At 49.6% G+C, this 25,294-nt stretch overlaps 1 protein-coding gene across 1 annotated transcript in view; it reads right to left on the bottom strand.

The window, feature by feature from the left end:
* The window catches only part of SREBF2 (sterol regulatory element binding transcription factor 2), a 52,969-nt gene extending 28,812 nt beyond the window's left edge, over nt 1–24,157 (bottom strand). The window contains exons 1-2 of the mRNA XM_016135821.2: nt 23,909–24,157; nt 1,016–1,444 (exon numbers count right to left, since the gene is read on the bottom strand). Coding sequence (XP_015991307.2) covers nt 1,016–1,444; nt 23,909–23,996 — 517 coding nt within the window. The 5' untranslated portion in view covers nt 23,997–24,157. The remainder of the gene's footprint in view (nt 1–1,015; nt 1,445–23,908) is intronic.
* Nucleotides 24,158–25,294: the final 1,137 nt, after the last annotated feature.

The raw sequence follows: 25,294 nt of genomic DNA, 5'->3' as shown, positions 1-25,294 counted from the left end.
GGGGGCGTGCCCCACGACCCCGACTCCCCACCTGCTGCGGAAGACATGCGCACCTACGAGTTGGTCTACGCAACGTCTACGCAATGAGAACGCCCCAGAGGGGCTGCATCAATTTCTGAGGGAACCAGTACAAATGATTTTATTACTCTGGGTGCTGGGGTGGAAGTGAGGGAAACTAGTCGGCAAAAACCTCCGCCCTGCCCCTGCTGGAGTTAATGAGTTAACGGGTGTTGATGACCGACAACGCCCTGGGGCTTCATTTCCTCCTTGAAACAAAGAGAAAGTACACCGTCTCAGCTTTCCGCCCTGCCGTCTACCCCCAGCCTCCCCCAGCCTCCCCCAGCCTCCCCCAGCCTCCCCCAGCCTCCGAATCCTCGAAGCCCAATAAAGAGCTGTCAGAGCGAAGCTAATCCCAGCCAGGGCTCCCCACGGGGCCAGAGAGAAATCTGATGTAAAGGCACCAGGCACAGCCCAGAGAAAGTCACTCATCAACTCGACACACACGGGGAGGGCCTACGGTGAGGCCTGCTCCTCGGAGACCGAGCACCTGTGTTAAAAGCTGTATTCTCCTCCACCGAGCACCTGTGTTAAAAGCTGTATTCTCCTCCACGGCGGATGCTCAGGAGATGTTTGCTGAGTGAACGGTTCTCTGCCTACAGCAGCTGAGACCTGGCTGCTGCCTGGGGGTAAGTTTCAGGGCTAATTTTACTCAAGCAGCCCCTTCTAGTTCTGGGACAGCGCTGTGTCTACTCTGCCTTGTTGGATTTTTCGGCCAAGTATCCTCGAAGCAGGAATGACAGATATTAACTAAGGTACTGGAAGAGGCAGAATGTAAACTGCTCCCGCACCACTGTCCTTAGTGCAAGTTGCCAAAGACTCATTCAGACAGGACCAGACTGAGATTCTATCGTTCCCAGAGGACAGAACTAACTGCAGTCCACTTCTGTAGTATCAGCAAATTGGCACATAAACTTCTGAACCAACCCAGCACTATCATATCTGACTTCTGAATCACCTTGAAAGCTGGTAGCTGCGTTCTGGTATATCAAAGGCTGCTGGATGATCCTTGTCTGGGGAGTGGTGCTGAATGTCGGGGTGATCATTAAGGTCTGCTGCTGCAGCTGAGCTTGAGGCTGGGGCTGGGGGCGGGGCTGAAGAACCGGAGTCACCCTGGGCGGGGTGAGAACTGTGGTGGGGGAAACCTTGACCTGCAGGGCTGGAGCCTGGGAGGAGGCGGCCGAGGCAGAGAAGGAAGGTAATGGGACCTGGCTGAAGGGCCGCTGCAGCGAGGGGTCGCCGGCTCCACCACTGCTGCCTCCGCCATTACTACTGCTGCCGCCGCCGCCGCCGCCGCCGCCGCCGCCGCCAGGGAACGAGCTACACAGAGGCTCTGAGAACAAGTCCGAAAACTCTCCCACTTGATTGCTGACAAATTGCAGCATCTCTGTGAATAAACGAAAAGGAGTCGTTTTATTGCCCATCCAAAATATCTATTAATTTTCAAATTTGCTTAAGAAACCGAGGCATGAAAATTCAATGGCGTTCCCAAGACCACGGCAGAAACGGGTCAGGAAACCCTCACTTCCCTCTAGTGTGGGGACTCACGTGGGCCAAGAGAGCCAACCGAGGAAGAAGGGGAAGGCCCCCATCTGCCAGATGCTCTCTCCTCACCCCGCATCCAGGCCCTTTCTACCCACCGTAATGATTGTATCAGGCCTAACAGGAGTCACATCTGTCCTGGGTGACTGTTCCTTTTGGGAGGTATTACTGATCCCATTTTACAGCTGGGGACGCTGCTGTAGAAAGTGAGTGTTTGCGGCCCTGGGGCTCTGGAGCTCAGGAGTCCTGCACGGTGAGGCCACCTCCAGTCGCAGACCCGCGGCCCGTGCGGAGCAGGAGTCACGCGTGCCTGGCTGCAAAGCTGCGCCACACCCTAACTCTCCCTCATCACGGGCAGGCTCCTGGCCTTCTCTCCAGGATGGGCACAGCCCTGGGAACTGCTGGTACCCTCGGGAACACTCAGGGATGATGAAGTTGATGGCCCCCAAAGCATGATGGGAAATCATCCACGAAGTCTAGAACAGAGAAATCGTTTGGCCCAGGTCGCACAGCTCGTCAGGGCACAGCCAGGTCTCTGTCTCCCAGCTTCGTGTTCAAGTGCACCACAGTGCGTTCACCGCCAGAGGTTAGGAAAGAGCAACCTGGGCCCTGGACCCCAGGCTTTAAAGGGCCCACTCCGGCACTCCTCTGGCTGTGCCCCCCGCTCTGGGCGAGGAGTCTGTGGGCTAATGGGATGTGTCCACCTGGAGACCGTGGCCCCCATCTGGATCATGCTCCAAGGACCTGGGACCTCTGAATTCCCGGACCAAAAGGCCTCTTTCCCTTGGCTCATCCTTGCAAAGGTTTACCGAAACCCATCTCTCACGACACCTTCCACCTCACAGGCAGGTCCCCATTAGCAGTCTGGAGCCTCGACTTTGTCCCAGGTATTTTCAGATCTACAATTCTCTATGCTGTCCACCCCATCCCCACCCCGACTCCCACCCCCACCTTTTCCTCTCTGATACATTTCCAAAAAGCTACTGCGTGTTCCTAAACTGCGGTACTCCTCTCTCCTAACCCTCAAGGCCACAGGATGCTCTAATTTAGTCACCCACCAAAACAAAATAAACAACCTGCCCCCAAACAACACCATCTCCATTAATTTCCCCAAACCTCCACCAGTAGGTCCCTCCCAGGTCTCTACGGGAGTGAGTGAGTGTGTGTGAGTGAGTGAGTGTGTGTGTGTGTGTGTGTGTGTGTGTGTTGTGTGCGTGTGCGGGGCCTGGGTTATGAGGCCTTACTCCTTACTTAGGCGGAATGCTACTGGGGGTTTCTACTGGAGCTTAGCAGTTCAGCACTTTAAGTGTCTAGTCAATTCAACCTGTTGGCAAAACAGCATCTCACAAGCTTAAAGACTGTGCAGTGGTATTATTTACCAACACCTTGACGCTCTGCTCTGTCCTCACTCGGCCTGTCGTGTGTGAGAGGGAGCAATGGGCAGATTGCTGCAAATACTCACTCATACCAACCAATCCTGATTCCTTAAAACATGATTAAACTAAATACTGTTCTCAAACTCAGCACCAGATTTAAACAAAACACAATTCGGTGCTGACACATTCCAAGTATAACACAAGATTATAAGAAGCTTTAAGAAAATGTTTAAAAGAAATCCGATAATTTGTCGGGCTTTCCAGAATTCCCATAAGATGTCGACTCTGGGAAACTGATATAGAGGCCTGCTCTGTGGGCCACAAGCACATCACTGCCTGGCTGACTGTTTTAATCCATGCAAAGCAAAGGGGAGCAGAAGGCAAGAGGCCAAAGGCCTGGTGGGTGGGCACAGGCTTTGGCACTAGGTGGGTCTCAAGGGGCCCACCTAACCGGCTGTGTGAACACAGGCAGGGTCCTTCTCTCCACACCTCAGTCTCCTCACCACAGAAGGCTGCCTTCAGGATATTCGCCTGGCTTCTTTGTCGTTGAGGGTCAACAAGATAATTTATGCAAAGTGCCTGGTGAGGGACAGGCCTTTCTAAAGGTCCCTATTAGTGGCGCTTCGAGCACCCACTACACAGGCACTGGGCTCCACTCGTGTCATCTCGCTGAGTGCCCTCTCAACCCTTTGTGGGGAAGACGTGGTTGGTGTGGCGAAGTAGCCTGAGAGGTCACAAAGCGTAGCTCACGCAGCAGGGCAGGAGTGTGCAGGCAGATGGAACGGGAGTACTTAAATTAAAGAAAATAAATCCTTTCAGCCCACATTTGACAAGCTCCAGTGGTGCTATCTCCAGCCAGGCAGATGGGCACCGGGCTGAGTGGCGCACAGGGCCTGTTAAGACCCGGCATTTGAAGGAGGAAGTAAGTAATGGGAAGGAGCTCTTTGAGCTACTGCTCCAGCAGGGCACACGCAGCCTGCTGGGGACCCCATCTGGTCTGCAGTGACAAAGAAAGGGAGGTCCTGCCAACTGGAATGAGGCCTGGAGAAATAAGGCCGGGGAGGCCAGCCTCAGGCTCGGTTTTGCTCTGTAGCTCCCAGCTGCCCCCGTGGGAGCATTCTAATGTCTCTTTGCTGTTTCCTGCTCCGATGACACAGGCTCTAATTTCCACAGAGAGCCATGAAACCTAGAAAAGGCAGGCCTGGGAGCAGACACAGGTTTTATGGAGCTTTGAAAACAAAGTTCTGGCTCCTGCATGATGAGCCGCTGCGAGCCGGATACGGGCCTCCTCGGGGACGGGCGCCACCCCCAGGCCCGCAAACCCAGGCTCACCCGGCAGGGGCGCTCCCCCGCAGTCGCCCTCCCCTACCAAGCCACATTTTTAGCTGCTGCTTAAAGTAAGGGTTAAGTGTGCTAAGAAGGTGGCTGGGCCCCAAGAACCAATACCTGGGTTTTGGGCTCTTTAAAAGCACATCACCAAAATCAAAGGCTCCAGCTGTCACCTGCGCACTGCAAACAGCCATCCAACGTGATCCCAAGTTCACGTGCACTTTATGGAGCTTTGACCTGGAAGTAACATAAATCACTTTGCCCCACTCAGCCCAGTGGTATCTACCTATCTGTGAGTGAGATAACCTGAAACCTAAGCAGATTAATTCTGGCCCCAAGTGGGGTCTCCATAAGGCACGGTCAGTCAATAGTCCTTTAGTGCAGGGGTCCCCAACCCCCGGGCAGTGGACGGGTACCCAGGTCCCAGTCTGTAGCCTATTAGGAACAGGGCTGCACAGCAGGAGGTGAGCAGCAGGCAAGTGAGCGAAGCGTCAGAAGCTTCATCTGCATCCGCAGCCGCTCCCCAGCGCCAGCATCACCGCCTCGGCTCCACCTCCAACCATCAGGCGTTAAGAGTCTCACAGGAGTACCGTCCCCGGTGCCAAAAAGGTTGGGGGCCGCTGCTTTAGCACTTGTTACCTAGTCCTGTTAGGTGCTGGAACTGTTTCACAAAGGTCACTACTCTTATATTTTGTATTTATTACGCACCTTGTGTTAGATAATGTTTTTTAACATATGTGCTGGCAAAGTAAGTATATGTTAGACAGTATTTTAAAAAAATTTTCTTTTTCAAATCATAAAATATTCATTATAGAAAAATTTAGAAAAAAGTTAAATGAAAAATAAAAATATCACCCAGTAATTCTACCTCCCCAGACACCCACTGTCGGTGTTTTGATGTGTGTCTGTCCAGACTTTCCTAAGCAGGGCTGGCTCACACACGCACACGCGCGCACACACATACACACACACCTCTATTTGCTTAGTGAAGCATAAAGAATATCTACTGTCAACCATTACGGATAGTGGATATAACATCGCCCTTTCTGAGAGTCCCATAGTATTGTATTGAACCGATGCACTAGAATTTAATCACTTAGTGATGATAGATGGTGTTTTCAATTTTTCAGCATTAGCAACTCTTACAATAATCTTGGCACAAAATCTTTTCCCTATTTCCTTAGGATAAATTTCTAGCAGTTACACAGCTGAGTCAAAGGACAGGTATGTGTGCTCTGGAAAGGTTATAACAATCTCTGCTCCTGCCAGCATTTCCCCACATCTTGGTGGTGGGCGGGGGCGGCGCTGGGACGAACCTAATTGCTTGACTCCCACTGAAAGAGGTAATTGCTTGACTCCCACTGAAAGAGTACTAAATGAGGGTGAATGTCTCCGCTCCTGATTTTATTGGTCATTTGCATTTCTTTGTCTCGTTTTTTGACCTTTGTCCATCTTTCCATTGAGCTATTTCGATTTGTTTTGAAAAAATTTTCATGTATTATGGATATTTGCTTTCTTATATATTTGCAAATATTGCCACATTTCATCACTTTTAATTTGTTCAGAAAAAGAATGGCGTAGTGATTAAGAGTTACCATGTCCTAACCTTGTAACTTGGGGCAAGTTTTACCTCTTTGAGCTGAAGCTTTCTCAACCATAAAATATGGCTAACAATTATAACCAACTCAGGGGGTTGTTGAGAGAGAATTCACATAGAATCTACAGCACAGTGCCTGGCACTTAGGATTAACTAGTACAAATCATTCACAGTGTTTTTTTTGACTGTAAGTTTTGCTTTGACTCTTATTTTGAAAATTCAAATTTGTTCCAATGCACTGGATTTATTAGGGAATAATTTGAGCGTAGCATGAATTGTGTTTATGTATGCATTACAGAAACACAAGAAAATGCAGAAAACCATACCCAGCTGAAATGAGCCACACAGGAATACACAAAATGTACACACCCACTCACCTCAAACATCTAGCGGCTTTGTTGGGTCATTACATGTGTTATAAACCATAACCATCCACTTTCCATTACAAAGGTCAAGACTTCAGATAGCCTCCTCCAGTCACTAAACAATAACTCACAATCTATAACCTCCCAACGCCCACTTCCACAAGCAAATCTCACCTCCTTTCCAAGGGAAAGTGCCATATTTATTGTATTTATGTATTTCTTAGCCACTTAACATCTGTAAAGCTGCACTGTTTTATTAGGGTCCTATCTTAAAAAAAAAAAAAAAAAGCTCTTTTATTTTCTCTATCTTTTTTGTCACCTCTGAAACTGTTGAATGTTGTGATCCTAATCCTATCCCCCGGAAAGCCCTGCAGTTTTTACTGCACGATTTTACAGTGTGGTGATTTTTAAGAATGCATATGTTGCATTATAGCAGAATTGATCGTATATATATATTTTAATACCGTGTAGTAAAACTACACGGTTTTGCGTTAACACTTACAAAGTCCCCTGTCCTTAAGACTGTAAGCATACTCACCTAACTTCTTTCACTGACTTGTGTTCATTTTGTCTTTCACGTCAGCTCTGCTCAACAAGCGTAAGGACACAGAAGTAAGTACGGTGTGTGATACATGTGGGCCACTGGGAACGAGGCCGACCACAATCAGCGGGGGAGAAGGAAGTGAACACGAAATCTAATTCCCAACAGGTATCCTTCTGGAATGTCCTGCTTTCAAGCTGATGATCCTATCTCCCTTCCTAGGATGTTTTAATCTAATAGTTTAAAAATCTTAAAATAAGAAAAAAAAAAATCAAATGTAGACCAGTATGGAACCTAAGGGTCAACAGTGAGACAATAATTGTTCCTTTCTCTATCATTCTGCCTTTTGTGATCACCACGGCTTTCTCAGGACTGAAAACGTCAGTCGCGAGCAGTTAAGGAACTGCCCCCCCCCCCCCCCCGCAACCACACCCTTCAACACGCAAGGCCTGAAATGCAAGCAATAACGCAAGGAGCAGGCCGGTCAGCCTAGCCGCGCTCCCCTCGACACCAGGGGGCACACTCATTTGGTAGGAAGCTCAGAGCATGAGGTCATCATCCAGTAAGCACTTCCAGGGGATCCTGGGCCCCCCTCCTTCCTGGAGAAGGCGCTGCATGACACAGGGCGGCAAATTAGTGACTCAGGCACCCTATATTTTACACCAGGGATGAACAAACTCCTTTTACTGGCAAAGAAACCACAGAGGAAAAAACTGGGCGGAGAGGCGGGGTTTCTCAAATGCTTGTGTTTCACAACGTACGCGAATGTGTCATCTATTCCTCTGCACATATCAAATATTACACAATACGACGTTTGAAAAATTACGAGCAAAAGAGAGCACGAAGGGAAGCCGGTCGTCCTCAGATGGTCCGCCTGGCTCTCTCTCAGGGGCAGCCTCGAGGGCCCCAGTTTGGCGGCCGAGTCCTGGCGGCGCCGGTCCAGCACGGCAGGGCCCCCGAGCCAGCTCTCGGTTTCACGCGGGAGAGCGCCGTTCAGCACCGCCTCCCATTGCTCTTTCTTCTTTCCGTACAACGTACAACGACTTTCCGGCAGGTCTCATTCCAGGGTCTCACACAGCTCTCCCTGCTCCACTTTCATGCTCCACCCCAGTCGAACCACAGCCTCCCACTCGGTGACAATCATCTTCTTTTGAGTACCCTGTTGATCTGGCAGTCTTTCAAACCCAATGAAATGTCTTCAACAAAGCTTCCCACCACCTGCTGCTCCCTCCTACTCGAAGGGACTTTGCCTCCCACCTTATCTCATCTCATCACAGACCCTGGAAGATCTTTTACCCCCTTTCCACACCCGCCCGGAGCTGGGCGGTGGGGAGAGCTTTCTCTGGACTTGATTTCTATCTTTGCTTTTTTATCACCTCCTTCCTTTCTGAATTTCACAACTCCATTTCAGAACTATTTATGATTACTTTTATCAAGGACTCTTCAACCTCAGATCCAGCCATCTTTCAGCCCTTGAAGCCAATTTTGAATTATTTTTGTGTGTGATTTGTTAAGAAAAATTATCTAAACTTGAAAATAAGTCCCCCACCCCCCAAAAAAGACAGCGTCCCTTTAAAGTTTTACTGGAGGTAGCCTGACCTGCCTACCTAAAGTCACCTGTGGCTCTATGGAAAACTTGCTTGACTTCCTATTTACTACTGATTAGGCCCTATGCCTGAATATTCTGTAGCATCAGACACTCAGGCATAGAAAACTGGTAAGTTTAGAACATTTCTGTCAGGTAACCTCAAAGGCTTCGTTTTTTTGTTGGCCTGTAAGACATTAACCAGTTTTGCATCTAAATTCGCAAGCTTATTCTTCCATTCTTTTTTTCTACTGTGTAAATAGTTGCCTTCACTGCTTTCTTCTTCGGTCCTTCTGGCAGGTCTCCCGCCTCTGTGTCAGAGCCGTCTCTGCTCCCCCCTCTGCTCCCCCCTCCATGCTCGTAGATCCAACTTTGTCGTACTGTTGGGTTTCCTCATTTATAATGTCGATAAATCTTTGATATGTGGTGACTTATTAGTTTGTGTTTCAACTTTTCAAAAATTTTATTCTACTATATTACATACATTAAGTTTTATTTTTAAATGTTTTTCTTATATCTTGTGCTCGCTCCACAAGCACACGGACAAAATCTCCCACTGCTCTGTAACCTCTCCAAGTATTAAGCACTCCCGTGCAGTTAAAAAACAAAAAACAAAAAAACACCCTGGCATCAATTTAATAAAATGCTCCCCAAGGCCACTTTCATGCAATCTATAAAAATGGCAATCGTGCTTTCTGAACCCAAACTAGGAGGGCCAAATCACCTCACAATGAAATAATATGTTTTTGAAATTTAGATGATCCTGGGAAATCTGGACGAATCTATGTAATTTCTGCAAAGCTTCTACTTTTGAAGTAGGTATGTGAATACAAGGATTTAAATGTGTACCCACTGTGTGCTGGCCCACAGAGGTAAGAAAATGCCCCTTACCTGCAAGGAGTTAGTGAGAGGGACATACCACAACTGCTGTGATTGTCGCAGAAGATTAGGAGAACATGAGGGACAAGGAGACCATAGGGAACGTGATAAAATCTCTGACTCCAGCAGGTCGAGCAGCTTCCTGGGGGAGCTGGACTGAAGGCTGACGGGGATGCGTGTGCATTCTACGCCCAGGGAATCTCAGAGCCAAGGCTCGGTCAGAGGCCTGACGCTGTGTGGTGGGCCACGGAAGAGAATGGGCGACTGGCTGGGCGCCAGGCCTGCAGGTAATCAGGGCCAAATCGTGATGGATTCTGCAGCACACGGTAGTGAACTTGGTCTTTCTCCTTACGAAAGGAAAAGCCCTAGCAAGTTGTCGAACGAAGCTCTAGGAAGAGGGGTCCCTCCAGCTCAGTAGGTGCTCACCCTGGTTTGTGCAGGGGAGCTGCTGGCCTGCCCAGAGCCCCGTAACACCATGAACTCATTAAGAACCGTTCCGAGCAAAAACTCAGGGCTAAATTCTGTCTCGAGAGGAGAATATCAGAATAGCTCAAACAAAATCTCAAATAACTTTGTCAACTGATAAAGAGAGTTTTCTGAAAATCCATTAAAGAAAAGATCTGGTTATGTACGAGGTGCTAAAAAAGGATCCACAGCGGGAAGTGGGCCACCTCCTAGGCATAGTGTGAGGGAAGTGTGGCAAAGAACCATGTTAAAGGAGAAAAGGAGGATGTCAAAATGCTAAACGAAGAACAGGAAGTCAAAACAGAATGGGGATTCCCAAGTTTAAATGAAAGAGAACTGGCTGAAAAACTGTGGTATCAGCAAGACCAAGCTGGGAGTACAGTGATGTAACTAATCGCGGTGCTGCCTTTGGGAAATTAACCTCCCTGAGACTCAGTTTCTCTACTATTAACTATGTGAATAATCCAAACTCTGACGGCTATATATTAGTATAAAGGAATATGTCTCAGCATGTAATAAAATATATTGGATTCTTCCATTTTTTTTTTTTAACATAAATTTGAAAATGGGGTTATAAGGGGGCATCTCAGGTTAGGTTCCAATTTAATCTCTGAATAAAAGCCCGTGGTCACACTATGATGCTTAAAAGCAAAAGCAACTCAGACAAAGCTAGTAGAGTTATTTTCTAATTAGAAACCATAGCTATGTTTTATTTAAAAGTGTAGAAAGTGGATAGGACTGAAATTACATTCATTTCATACCGACTCTATGTCAACAATGACATCATAGCTACAACTAATGCCTGCCTAGTACTTTCCTAAGTACTTGGTACTATAAACCCCGAGACCAGTATTATTATTCAACTTTCCAAGTTAAAATAAGGTTCAAAGAAATTAAGTAACTTGCTCAAGCTTCCCACTCCCCTCCACACAGAAGCTACGAAGTGGCTGGGCCCACATCTGACTCTAGGTCGTCAGTATTCGAGCCTGCGTGAGTCTCCTCTATGCACGGTTTTCCCCTACGGAACAAACATTTCTTGGATTTTACATTTACACTCATCACGACTCAGAAGACGCAAGACAGACCTGGAATGACAATAAAGTAAGGAGAGTTTCGGGGGGGGGCACTTATGTACTCCATCCCATTGCTTCCAATATTAAGTTCGATGCTAAAAGGAGAGTCATTTCAGGGGAAGCATGTAGATAACTGACTCATGGGGGCACAGGGGAGAAGAGATTTTGGCCTGGCTCTTTGTACTTTGTAAGTATACCTTCCCACCCACATTATTAAGTTTCTCTCCAAATGAGACCTTCCACCTTGACAAGATATCTGTTCTTTTCTAAAAGTCTTTTTTAAATAATAATAATAATAAAAATCGATAAAGACACATCCCTTAAGATATATGTTCTACAAATATTAACTGGCCTACTATGTGCCAAACACAAAATTAAATGCCTTCGACTGGCACAGGGTCTGGAGGAGAAACTGTGTGAACAGCTGCCAGGGTCAGGTGCTAAATATTGGGGTCAAAAGAAGAACCTGTTGGAACAGCTGGGGCTTTTCCTGCTGAAGAAGTTTTTGTTGATTTTTGCTGCTATTTAGCTCATGTTTGTGTGTGAGTATACGTATATTTACATATTTCATATACAAACTTTAAACGTGATTTTTTTTTTAATTGGAAAAGAACTTCGTCAGCACTGTCGCCCAGTTGTTTTGCTTTTAACACTTTGCTGGTACTTTCTCACATACTGTGTATATGATCTTCAAATCGCCCTGTGAGGTAACTGTTTCAAGCACTCTTCGATGAGTTAATATGTGTAAAGCACTTGGAACAGAGCTTGCAACACAAGTTCCTGAAAAGAGGTGGTGATGGCGATTACGCAAGAAGAAACGAGTCCAAATCCAAAGAGGGAGTAAATGGCACGGTCCCAGGGAGGTGGGCAAGGGCAGCCAAGTGAGGAAGGTACTTCCTCCTCCGCCGCCTTCCAGGCCAGGCTCTTCCCACAGTGCCCTGCTCCAGACGTCCAGAGGTCCAGAGGTCCAGAGGTCGCCCCAACAAGCTCACTCCTCTCAAGAGTCCCTCCCTGCGGCTGCCCCGCCTCACAGGAGCTGGCTCTAGAAACTGCAGTCAACAACCAAATGCCACTACAAGTCCCCACCTGTGCTAGAAGCCCCACCCTGTGCCAGGCCTCCTGTCCTTACCTAACACCGCATTAGAGGCATCGGATGGTTGGCACCCCACGTTGGAAAGGCTGTCCATCTTCATCCATGTATTACTTTGAAAGAGGTCAAGACTAGACTCTCGGAACAATTAAGAAGAAAAGAACCTGAATCCATTAGCAGTAGTGATACTAAAAATGGTATAGTAATTTTTCACATTTGCTGAGCTCTTTCCACGTACCGACAATTATGTTAAGCGCTTTCCACCGGTTTCCTCATTTAACCCCCCAAAGAGCTTCGAGGGAGATGCTATCCTCGCCTCCATCGCAGACAGAAAGTGAGGCGCAGCGAGGCTGTCCAGCGTCCCCCAGTCGGCAGGTGGTGGAGCCGAGATCTGAAGTCGCGCTCTCAGCCGGCGCACGACACAGCACTTTGGTTCTGAAGCTGCAGGGATACCGCCACACAGAGCCCGGCACCGGGCAGATGCTCAGCGAGTGCCTCACGTGCGCAGGAGCACGGACACCCCAAGCTCAGGAAGGGAAGGACTGTCCCCCCTATTTTTCCAGAACTCTCCGGCCCTCACTCTGCTCCCGCTCTGCACTGTACTCTCGATCCCACTTTCCGGGAACGAGAGAGATTGAAAGTTGAGCAACAGCAGAGTAAGATGCCAAGGAAACGATCCCGCAGAATGCTGTTCCCACTGAGGGCCTCGAGTTCCTCAAAGCCAGGTGGCACTGTCGCCAGTCAGGGACAAGCCTGAAACAGAGTCTCCATAGCAGGGGATCCAAACTTTTTTTTCCAGTCCTTTAAACCATTCGGGAAGGAAGGGGGCGTGGTGGGGGGAGGTGGAGAGAGAGAAAAAAAGCTCGCGTGTGCACGCGACGGTGCCCAACAACCCACCATCCTGCCCTTCCACCCACTACCACACCCCAAATCTCCGAGACTGTGGACAAAATTAACACTTGCAGAGGAGGTCATTAAGTCATGCTGTGCACTTCCACCCAGCGCCTGGGCACTGCGGTGCTGGGAGCTGGAAGGCCCTGCGCGCCTGGCACGGGACGCGGCACATACGGACCCCGAAGTGCTGGTTTCCTTCCCACCCCCCAGTCTCACAGGGAGAGAAACCCAACCAACATGGAGTTGTGACAGGGGTGGGCACTGACCAGGGCCTCCCAAAGAAAGGGCAGTCCCAGAGTGGAGGAAGGACTCCTCCACTGTGGCAGGCAGCGGGAGCCGAGCCTGGAAGGCTGGAGAGTCTTCGGAGTCAGAGGGAAGGGTACTGCCGGCGAAGGCAACAGTCGGAGCAAACCCAGGGCGGCAGCGGATGTCTTGGAAGTTGCCCGGGTGGAGAGAGAGTGGGACGGGGTGGAGGCGGAGCTGCTGAGTTGGGCTGTGGAAGGTCTTACTGGCACCACGTGGCATCTGACTTTTACTTCAGAGGCACAGACAGGCACAGCGCGGAGTGGACGTTTGTCACTTTTGCTGGTCCGTCATCCAACCTTCCCCTCCCATCGGCACCCTGAGCTTCCTTTTGGAGGACCCCCACAGGGCGGTCTCGGTGGCAGAGATCACCATGGTGGCGGGGTTCTGCCCCAGGGCAACTCTCCGCTGCTGAGCCTCCCTCGGTTCCGGCCCATTTTCCGAGTCCTGCCCTCCAGCGTTTCTGGTCATCCCTGCACGACCCTTCCTGTGAACTCCGTCTCTGCAGGCCAGCCACGGCCAACCTCTCGCCTGACATTCGGCAACTGAAGCAGGACTGGGGCCCGATCCAAACTGTGTGTGACGAAGACCACATCAGCAGTCAGGGGCGCAGTCCGCAAGTTGCCCACACACCCCAGGACCAGTCGGGCCTTTCGAAAGGGCTGTTCGCTCGGCCTGGAAGACGGTCCTTCTCCCACGCCTTTACCCTTCAGGTGGCTGCTTTGCAGGTCCCTCTGCCAGAGGCCTTCTCTGATCTCACCTCTTCACTGGTGAGGTGCCCCTCCGGCTCGCTGTCCCGGACCTTCCAGATTCAGATCTTTGGGGGTGTACGCTGGTGGATTCCTCGGCATTTAAAGTTTGAGAACTTTTGTCCTACACCAAACTCTGGTCACACAGAATCACGTTCCCAGAACAAGCTAAATCATTCCCAACGCTGGTCCAGTTCTGTCAAAATGAACCTCCTGCCCCTTCTCCTTTCTAAAACCCTGTTCACTCCGCTATCATGACTCAGCGCAAATGCCAAAGGCCACGTGAAGATTTTACTAGTTTCCGTCCACGGTGCTCCCAAAGGGAGTTTGCTCCGGGGCTGTGGGCTCCGTTGCTCTTTGCTTTGTACTGTGACTGGTTGTCTACATGCCAGTTCCTGAAAGCCAGGGGTGTTTCATTCACCTTGAATACTCCAAAGAGTCCGGCGCTGCGCTGGAAATATAGTGAGTACTCGTTTATGCTGAATTAGGTAGAATAAACTTTTAAAATTAAATTAAAAAATTTAAAAACGACTCATGACCGGAACAGGGGCTCCTACAAAGGCTTCTGGGACCACTGCCACCTCACTCCCACAGGGCAGGAATGGGGGTGGAGGGTCCGCGCCAAGTTCAACTCCTGCTGCCACTTCATCAGCCTGGGAAACCTCGGGCAGGTCATTTTCTGTCTTGGTGTCTCATCTGCGAAATGGGACTAAAAACCGAGCATCCGCCTCACGGCACTGTGAGGAGAACAGACGCACCAGAAGGGCTTCTGGAAAGTGCAAGGGCTCACGAGAAAGTTCACGCTTCGGAAGAAGCGTCGTTTCCCTTGTAGCTGTGAGACGGAGAGGGCCTGAGCTGAGCAGACACCCGTAACCAGGCAGTGCCACATCTGGGTGTGCGGCGGAATTTCGTCACTGTTCTAAACCAGACCCTAAACCTAACAGACTGGTCGCACAGGGCTAGATGCAGAAGCTAGATTATTAGAGACATTTAGACACATATTAGCAATTCCAAAGGCCTGAGGGAGGTTAGAAAGAGCTCTGTTTTCCAGTTTCTCAGCCCTGCAATGGTTCAGGATTCATTTCTACACAGAGGTACCCCAGGGAGCCTGACCTTGAGGCCCAGGTGGGACCCTGCTACTTTTTAAAAAATTCCGTCACGTCAATAAAGTTTAACCACTTGAATCTCATGGTCCAGAAACCGGGAACACTTTACCCTGCACTCTGTGACTGCTCCTTTGTGTCCCGCCCACCTTACCTACAAAAGCTCTTTCAAAGGAAAACAGAAACATTCCAAAACTGTATTCTAAAAAAAGGCTTCTTGGTCCTAAGAGTTGTCTTGCAAATTACAGTTCCTCATTCATTCTCAGGAAGAGTTGAAAGATAATGAGCTCCCCGCCCTGCTAGAGCCCTGCAGCGCCTGCATGTGGACAACCCCAACCCCCACCTTCCGGACCGAGGCCCAGAGAACTGTGGGACCAGAGGAAGTCGCTTTAAATGCCAGCACAGTCTCTCGAGCCTCAGTCCACCAACACCACCTTGTGCTCACAACTCAGGAGCCCCCTTACACACGCGGGGATGTGACACAGGGGAGAGGAAGAGTACACGGGTTTTGGAGTCAGACCCTTCTGGACTGAGGGCCCCATGCTGCCACTTACAGTTGTGGAGTCTAGGCCTCAGTCTTCACCTGTAGCATACTGTCGAATTGGAGAAAGGATTAAAAAGTAAAACCGTATCATGAGACAACCTCACACTGCGAGGGCAGGGACCTTGCTTATCCGGCAGAGCCCGGCACAGAACAGGCCCCGGGTGAGGGTCTGAACTGCCCTCTGACCAGACCCACTGCTGGGCACGTAGCAGGTGCTGCCTACGTGGTCATTTTAAAATCTGGGGAAGGATGGGAAAGCAGAGGTCGCTGAAGAGACCGTCAGGAACCAAGGGAGAACAGGACGAGGCCCGTTCACCGAGAGGATACGAGTGCGCCGCAGGATGAACGGCAGCACAACTACGCAGGATCCAGAGGAAACGTCCCGGGTTCACTGTCGCATACGTGCACGCGAGAAGAATTAAACGCGGTGGGAAACAGTTACCACGAGTCGAGGTCCAGTCCGGCTCGAGGAAGTCATAGAAAGCCCTAACTGGTTCAGAAAAACTACCAAGACTGATTTTTTTTTTAAAAGTTCAAAGGAAAGTGCTGTGAGAAATGAGGCTCTTCATAACAAAAGGGCATTTTCTAAAACGTATGCAGATTTTGGTGAAGAAGTGGTCTTACGAGAATAGCAGTGACAGGAAGCAACTTGCAGAACGCCATTTACAGGGGTGCGAAGCCCCAAGTAATTTTCATGTGAGGATGCGCTGGAAACATCAGGACGGCAAGGGCAGCCCCCACGAGACTGCAGGAAAGAGAATGCGGAACAGGGTCCCAGGGAGACAGTGAAAAACAAGAAGCCATTTTCAAGTCCTCCGACGCGGAGGGCCGGAAACAAGGAACTGCTGTGCCCTGAGGAGCCATGGTAAACTTGTAGAGAGCACGCACGCCGGGCGAAGCGTCATTCCGAGCGGCCAAAGTGGCAGAGGAGCGAGACGGTCACAGCCGCCGGGGTCCTGGGCAAGGTCACAGCCGCCGGGGTCCTGGGCGAGGGAACGTGTCGGGCGCAGGCAGGGACTGCCCGGAGAGCTGGCCGCCGCCCGCACGGCCTGCGCAGTGGCCTCGAGCAGAGCGGGGACGCAGGAGGCCAGGACGGAAGGGTCCGGCAGCTCTGGCAGACGTGCGGCAGAGACAGGCGTTTGCACTCTGCCGGGAAGGTGTGGGAAACGAGCCCCCTCCCTCACCCTGGCGGGGGTGTGCGTGGGTAACGTCCACTGCGGAGAGCAGTATGACAGGATCCACCAAAACCACAAAGGCACAAAGAGCCGGAAGAAAATGTCTGTTCCTGCCCCTTTCTTTTACATAATCTATTTCACTGGATCCTTGCATCATCTGTGATGAAAATCTCAGCACCCCCACTTTAACCCAGCAATCCCACTGCCAGTCATTTATCCCGAACTTAAACTTGCACAGGCACCAAGTGATGAATTTACAGAGCTATTCGCCACAGCATCGTTCTCAGTAGTAAGACTGGAAACACCCTCAAATGTCCATTAAAAGGGACTGGATCAACGGAACTACAGAGTATCCCCAGGACAGAAAACCACGCAGCAGTGAAAAGGACTGGGCAGATCTCTGAGATGTATTAAGTTAAAAAAAAAAAAAAAAAAAAAAAAAAAAAAAAAAAAAGGAGCAGGGTTCAGAAGAACAAAGCTTAGAACATGCTACCTATTTGTGTAAAAATTAAAAAAGAGAACAAATATGAAGATCTATACGTGTTATTTGCTTATATTTGTATTAGAAAGTTCTGAAGGAGGTAAAAAAAAAAAAACAACCTAAAAAATGAATTACCTGTGAGGAGGTGTAGGCTGTGAACAGATGGTGGGCTAGGAGCAAGACTGTTCCTGGTACTCTCTAGTATTTTTTATTTTGCTATATGTGTGTGCTACCTTTTTGAAAAAATAAAGATATTTTCCAAGTCATAAGTCCCAAACACCACAGTAATTTATAGCACTGGAAAGGTTTTAAAAATGAAAGGGCTACAGCTGGCAGTATGAAAGAGCTGTATGTAACCCAGCTCTTGGCTTGAAGAGTCCTCTTTGGGGAAACACACCAATGAACTGACTCCAAAGTAATTTGTTCCTGTGTTCAGAGCAACAGTACTTATGATCATGAAAAACTGTAAATGATGCAAATGTTCCACAGGGCCACGGTATGCAAGTGTTTCCCTATTCAGATGGATTATGTTGGATTACATAGCTATTACACCTCAACTATTTCAACATATAGCAAGCTGTAAATGAAAATGCTGTAACAACTTGTGCGTACATCCATAAAGTTCCGAAAGAATACGGAAGGATAGAGATTATTTGGTAGCTACGAAGTGCTATTCGAATAAAGTTACTTGAGAACCTCCTATTTAATTACAAAATTGAGGAGAGAAAAAATCTAGTTGAATGAGAAGCAAACATGTACTTTAAAAAAAATGGCAAGATGTGAAGCAGGGTATGAGAAGGACAGAAGCTTGCTGAGTGAGAGAGGCAGACAGCACTTAAGAACATTAGGCCAAAGGCCTGGGTGTGAATGTAGAGAATGTTTGTCAAGGGCAAGGCCAGACAAACACAAGGAGGGGAGACCTAAGAGACGGGTTCGGTGGTCTGAGCAACCCTAGAAAACGTGTCCCAGGAAATGAGATCAGGAGCTAAAAATGGGTCGAAAATAAATAAACTTTGAGTAACAGCAGCTCCTCCAACCCAAACATTAGCAACTGAGATATATATCCAAGTGTCAAAACAAAGCTTATGTGTACACGGGTAAAAAGTAGATCTGTGCTTCACCTCACTGAGCCGTTTTTCCAAAGTATAACTCACTCAAGAAACAGGAAGTTGGGGAGTCGGTTTCTACACTTCTCTTCGCCTTGGCCTCCCAGTGGTGTGCTGGCCACACCCTCCCCAACACTCACTGGGTTGGCCACTCCAATCTTCCCAGTGATGTGGACGCCCAGGCTGGGAACCCAATCAACACCCTGAACTTGAAGAGTTTCCTTTCCTCATTAGACATACGTTTACAGAGCACCTCAGTACCAGGTACTGTCTGGGGACTATGCCAAAGATGGAATCTCAGAGACCCGAGACAGTGTCACCAAAAGGCTCAGGGACTAGAAGTTCCTTGCACGCTGGGATGCATGAATGCAGGTATCTGCGATGGGATCCCTCCAGAACTCATCAAGCAGGGACAGTGACTGACAGCTCAGTCACATCAGTGTATATCGTCATGGAATTCAGAACACCAAGACAAGATCCTACAAGCCTACAAAGAAAGGATCAGGAATCAAAATGGTATCAGATTTCTCTCAATTACTAGAAGCTAGAAGATAATTAGGCAATGCTTTCAAGATTATGATATAAATTACGTCCAACCTAAAATTCTAAATTCAGTCAAATTACCAAATTGGAGTGAGGGTAGAATAAAGATATTTTTAGACAGACAGACAATGTCCCCCCAAATTTACCTCCAATGTACTCTTTCTTATGAAGCTAGCAGAAGATGTGTTCCATCAAAACAAGGGAGTGAAAAAAATAAGAATTAAGGAACAGAGGCTTCAATATGGTGAAGGATACCCCCTGGATAAGTGGAGACAGCGGACCTGGACAAGCATCAGATGGGGCAAAACAAGGGAGGGCTCCAGGAAGGTCACCAACAAAGGCGATCACAGGAACTGACCAACATACTGGGAGTTTCCGTCACAAGATTTATGGCTGAATTAGTTATGGGAACATGAAAAGTAAGCAAGTGAATAAATGGGGCTATTATAAGCCCTAGGAAAATACAAACAACAAAATGTAGATAGAGGATCTGCCCCAGAGAAATGAAAACATGTCTACACAAAAACGTGTACACAAATGTTCATGGCAGCTTCATTTATAATAGCCCCCAAAATGGAAACAACTTAAACGTCTACCGATTGATGAATGGACAAACAAAATGTGATGCATCCATACCAGGGAACACTGCAGCAACACAGGCGGACCCGGACACGTTATGCCGCATACTGTGTGATCCCGTTCACATGAGACACGTACAACACGCAAATCCATGAAGTAAATCAGCTCCCCGAAAGGTTCGTTCAACCTTCTGTAAAGAGAACAGCTGCCTCTACTTGCCCATCACTCACTCCTGACTCCTTTCTGGTTTATCTAGCCTTAGACCCCCTCGTCTGACTGCTCTGACCTCCTGATTGCCTACCCCGCAACTCTTTTCACCCCCTTGTCATCCTTGCTGCCTTGCGCAGCAGTCTCCATCATCCACTAACCATTCCTTGAAACGCTCACCTCCCGTTCCCTCTCCTGAGCTGGTCTCCCAGCTCCATCTACTCCTCCTATTTCGCCCCATCAACGAGAACTACTCCTCCATCTCCATTCCCAGTTTTGAACTTCTCCTGAGTGTCTGCTTCCCATTTCCTAATGAAAGAACCCCGCCCCCTCCATCCACTTCAATTTCGGCCCATTTAAGACAAATCTTCATCATCTCCCCCAAAAAGATCTTACTACTGGCTTCTGAACCCTCCCAAGGCCCCAGAATCCAAACTTTGATGGGAATCTTAGAATTCCACCTCTGCTCTGCCTCCAGAAGCCATGTCTCATCATGCCTGGCAACTTGCACAATGGTCACTTCCTATCCGAGTCCCAACACCCTCCATCATCTCATGCCCAAATGGACGGCTGCCGTTCGCTCCTGATTGGTCTCCCTGACTCCAATCTTCCTTGCCCATCACCACAGTTGAATTTCCTTAAAATCCAGGATTAATGTGTGACCACCCCGCTTGAAAACCCTCAGCAGTTCCCTCCCTACATTCCACAGAACACCTGAGCCTGGTATGAAGCCTCCCCACGATGTGGCTCCATCTCGCCATGTCTCAGTACTTAGCTTCTACTGTTTCCTTATGCACACCACTTATTCCAAGAACTCGCTTGCAGTCATTTATTTTTTGATCATTCTCCGTCCACGTGCTTGTCATGCTGCTTCTGCTGCCCATCCAGCACAAAACCCACCTATATGAATATGCCTTTCCTGGTATCAGTGAAGATTCTCCTTTTCTGTCTTTCCCGGTGACTTATCACAGTGCATGAGGCCCTGTCTCATAATACGGATACCTACCACAAAAGACAATGTCTAGATCGGGGGTCCCCACCCCCAGGGCTGTGGACCGGTACCAATCTGTGGCCTGTCAGGAGCAGGAGGAGAGTGGTGGGCGAGAGAGCAGGCAAAGCTTCACCTGTTTGCAGCCACTCCCCAGCGCTAGCATCACGGCCTCAGCTCCACCTCAGATCATCAGGCATTAGATTCTCATAGGAGCACCAGTCCTTGGTGCCAAAAAGGTTGAGGACCATTGCTCTAGGTATTCTACAATCAAAGGCCTGGTGGCCTAGGCCAACAGAGTATCTTGCAGTGAGACAAGGCCCTGAGATCAATTAACACACGTTTTGTTGGGCCTACAGTATATTTCTTAAAAAAAAAAAAAAAAAAAAAGCCAGCATTTAAAAATCTGGATATTTCACACAAAAATTCAGGCACACCCTGAAAAAGACGTGTTGATCCCTCTCCTGAAAGGCCTCCCTTGCCTACTCTCTTGCCTGCTTTGGCTACCAGGCACTCTACAACATGGCCCCATTTTATTTTCTTCACAGAGCCCTGCCCAAAGTGTTCATTTATTTTATTTGTTCGGCTTGTTTCCTCCCTCAAGAACTAACGTTTCCTGAGAAAGATGACACCTTGTGTGTCTTGTTCAAAACTATTCTCAGCATTCTGTCCATTATGAGGGGTACTTAGAAGCCATTCAAGAGATGTGAATGAGTGAATGGAGGTGGCCTCCTTGGGCCCACACCCTTGAAGGGCACTAATGGATTGCAGCAGGGCCAACGATACCAAATGAAAGATTCCTGCCCACGGTTTGCCCCTCTTGGGGACAAGTTAGAGCTCTCCAGGTTTTAAGTATCCCCTCTCCCTAACCAGACACATACAAAAGTATATGTATCCATACCAAGAGTCTCTTCTTCCTCATATGAGTGGCTCCTAGAAGCATCTGGGCTGGCCACTGTGATCTAATCCAACTCCAAGGGCTGTGTCTGGTACTACTTAGAATCCACATTCAGGCACTCCACAAACATTAAATTCTACGTGCAAGAAATACAGTGTGAAGAAAACAAAGGCCTTTGCCCTCATGGTATTGACATTCTGGAGAGGGAATGAATGGGTAAGCATTCAGGGATATTTGTGTCTGCAGACCTTCAGCTTGCCTAACTCTTCTCATCCTCTAAGGCCCAGGTCAAGGACCACCTCCTTGGTGTAGACTTCCTGGTAAGCCAGACCTCACCAAGCGTCCTCAGTGCTGACTTTATCTTACTGTGCTGTGCAGTTGTGAGCTGTATTAGGCTCAGCACCACAGTTTTACTGTTATTCATCTCAAGCACCATGAGGCCGTAAAATTCTTTCCTATCTTTCATGTTCCCTACAGCTCAGAAACCACAACTGGCACTTGAATACTTGCTGACTAATTGAAGACGAGGAGTCACTTTCCCTCGAAATCTGGTATGAGGACCTATGAAGCCACTGAACCACTGTGGTAGTTTCCAGACATATGTTTTACTCAGAAATCTATTGTGATAAAAGTTAATATACGTGACCACTAAGTAATTTAACACATTACAAATTAAGACAAATAGGGGCCGATTATGAAATGGGAATATGAAAAGAACATGAATTTCTTTGTGTGAGCCTCCTGGTGGGCAGCTTCAAACATGCTTCTTACAGGCGGTGTGACCTTGGGTAAATTAATGAACAGCCTTGGGCCTCGGTTTCAGGATCTATGAGAGGGGATGAGCGTGGTATAATGGCACTCTCTACCTGATGGAACTGTTAAGGACCGAGAACATTACTGTAATGGAATGAGTACTTAACACAGGCCTGGCATGGAAGTACTCAAACACAGTAGCTGTCCTCATTAAGTTCCAAAAAGCACCCTCCCCCATTTGTTAACACGTCGCTGCATTTAGGAGCACTTAGTGGAAAAGTCTGTGGTTGGATTGGGGCTTCAGGGAAGGGTTTGACCACAGTGCAGGAGTGACCAAAAATGGAAAGCGAGGACATGCCAATGGGTAAAATGTTACAGAAACAAAATGGGAAAATGTGGAATTGGTCCTTTTCAACTAGCTGCTGCCACTTATCTCTTCTCCCAGAAGAGACTCTTTTGCTGTTTCAGTTTCTCCATCTGTCCATGGGGATGTAGCCATCATACCTGCCTGCAAAGCTGTACTGAGATCTTGGACGTGAATGTACTTTGTAAAGTCATGAGCACAATGCACCTGAGTCGCCTAAGAGCATGGGTTCTGGACCATCCTAAAGTGAATGACCTTACATGTTAACATCTACTGGACTCACTTTCCTGTAAAATAGAAGAATATCTATCTCATGGGATTGTAGTAAAGGATAAGTGAAACGATATAAAGTATTTGGGGCCTAGAACATCAAAAGGGCCCACTTATTGAGTTATTATTTTAACTCATAACCTATTCATTGGACTTATCCCCAAGGGTCAGGTGGAACCCTGATGTGACATCAATTCTGATCCAGGAACTGGGCTTTGTAACCAGCTGGGTGACCTTGGGCAGGTTGCTAACCCTCTCCAAACTTTGATTACCCATGGTAACAAAATAAGAGCACTGCAAGCGAGGATCCCTGGGCTCCTATACCCGCTCTCGCACCGCGTGGTTAGGAATGCCGGAACAGAGTCCACCCGCTCCCCAGCCTGTCCCCGACGGGCCACAACTCAAAAATTCCTGCTGCTCAAGTCCCTTTGCAGCGCGACAGCAGGAACGCCCATGTCTCCATTCCGGAGACAGACGTCCACACTCCGCCGCCACCGGTCGCTTCATCAGCAACTTGCTTCTGCAACCACTCGCTGCCCAAAGTTTCGAGAGCGACGGGAGCCCGAGCCGTGGGTCAAATTCAGAAGACCAGGGCTGGGGACGCTGAGCCTGGGGGCCCAGTCCCGGGAACGCCAAAGCCGCCCCCGCGGCCGGGTGAAGAGTGACAGGTGCCAGACGGGGCCACGAGCGGCGGGAGAGCGAGACCTAGGGCGGCGCGTGTGGGCGCGCGAGGGAGCCGGCGGCCACGCGCTCTCCTCAGGTCGCTCCCTCCCGGCCCCAAGACGCCCCAGCTCCGCGCTCCCGGCCTCACGACCCTCGCTCCGGTTAAAGACATGTGGCGCCCGGAGAGGATCCCGCGGCCTCCCGGAGCGGAGCGGCCAGGCTGGGGTTCAAATCCGCAGCGCCCGGAAAGGCTGGGGATCGCTGGGGCGACCGCGCGTGCGGCGCGAGCCGGAGCTCGGGGCGGGGGGCGCACGTGCACCCGCGCGCGCCGCCGTAACCCCTTCCTCCCCGCGCGCCCCCGCACTCCCACCCCCTCACCCGCCACTCACCATCGATGTCCCCCAGGGTCAGCTCGTCGCCAAGCTCCGTGAGCGTCTCCATGGTCTCCAGATCGCCCAGCTCGCCGCTCTCGTCCATCGCTCGGCTCCGCGAAGAGGCCTCCCTGCGGTCCCGCTCAGGGAGATGCGAGGGCAGTGCCGCCGCCACCACCCATGACACCCCCGCCCGGTACCGCCTCACCGGCCGGTGCCACCCTCCGCCATGTTTGCAGAGCGCGGGAGGGGCGGGGCGGGATTCCCCGACTCCGACCCGCGCCTTCTGCGGCCCCGCCCCCAGGCCGCGCGCACCCCTGTTTGTTGTCAATGAGACCAGGCTCGTCGTAGCCAATCGGCGCGCGAAGCGGCGCGTGGGGTGATGGCGCGTCATCAATCAGCAGCTCGGATTTGCATAGTGAGGTCCCTCCTCTCGCGGTCTCGCAGCGAATGCAGAGAGGAGCCGTCTGGGTTTTAGCCCAACCTCCTTCTCCTCGTTTAAAGGAGCCGCTCTCTATGCAGCTGGGTCTGCTCCGCAAGCTGCGCCATCCACTCGCCCAGGACTAAAGGGTTAACACGCTCCAACCCAGCCCGCAGGTCGCCCCCCGGAGCAGGCTGTGAGCACATTACGTCACCTTCCCAGCGTGCTCCCGCCCCGCCACCCCGGCCCTGCCTGCCTGGGAGAGCGGGTAGACTCAAATCTGGCCCCAGAACGGTGGGGCCCGGAGGAGTCTGAACATCATTCAAGTCGCGTCCCTCCCACGCCCCTTACAGAGGCTGAAACCGAGGCTCGACGTGACTGCGATCCGTCCAAATGCAGAGCGCAGTGACCACCTTTGCTGCTTTGCTCCTACGGCGACCCCGTGCTTCTTCCTAAGGTTCTTTTGGCGAGTACCTCGGAACCGCCTGCAGACCTGTAAAACAATGCCAGGGTCCGGGCCACCACTGGCTTCCCGAGGCGGGGCCCAGGCACGAGCATTTTTGACAAAGTTCTGCAGGGATTCTGACGCGCACCCTACTCAGATTCCCACTCCTTCAAGCACCACACTACCCCATCTTGCAGCTGGTCACGATGTAAACAGCCGTGCAAACTTCCAGGAATGTATTCAAGGAATAAAAGTATGAGGAGTGCTCAAAGAAGAGTCTTCAAAGGCGTTCATCCCAACGTCCTCTAACTGGGAAAAAAAATTGGGAAGCCCTGTAACAAAATCATTAATGAATAAATTATAACCATACGATAGAATACCATGGCATCATTAAACATTACGTACACAAATGTGTATCTGCTGACAGAAACTTTGGCAATGTATTGTTAAAAGGGAAATGTTTCCTGTGAAGGTCAAGACTCAGGAGCTCACAGGCTGTATGGATGGAGACATACTGACCCGCTTATGCATTGGGTGA

Source organism: Rousettus aegyptiacus, unplaced genomic scaffold (assembly GCF_014176215.1).
Source record: "Rousettus aegyptiacus isolate mRouAeg1 unplaced genomic scaffold, mRouAeg1.p scaffold_m13_p_2, whole genome shotgun sequence".
Classification (NCBI taxonomy): domain Eukaryota; kingdom Metazoa; phylum Chordata; class Mammalia; order Chiroptera; family Pteropodidae; genus Rousettus; species Rousettus aegyptiacus.
Note: the sequence above shows the minus strand (reverse complement) of the source record. Positions and strands in the feature narration are given on the sequence as shown.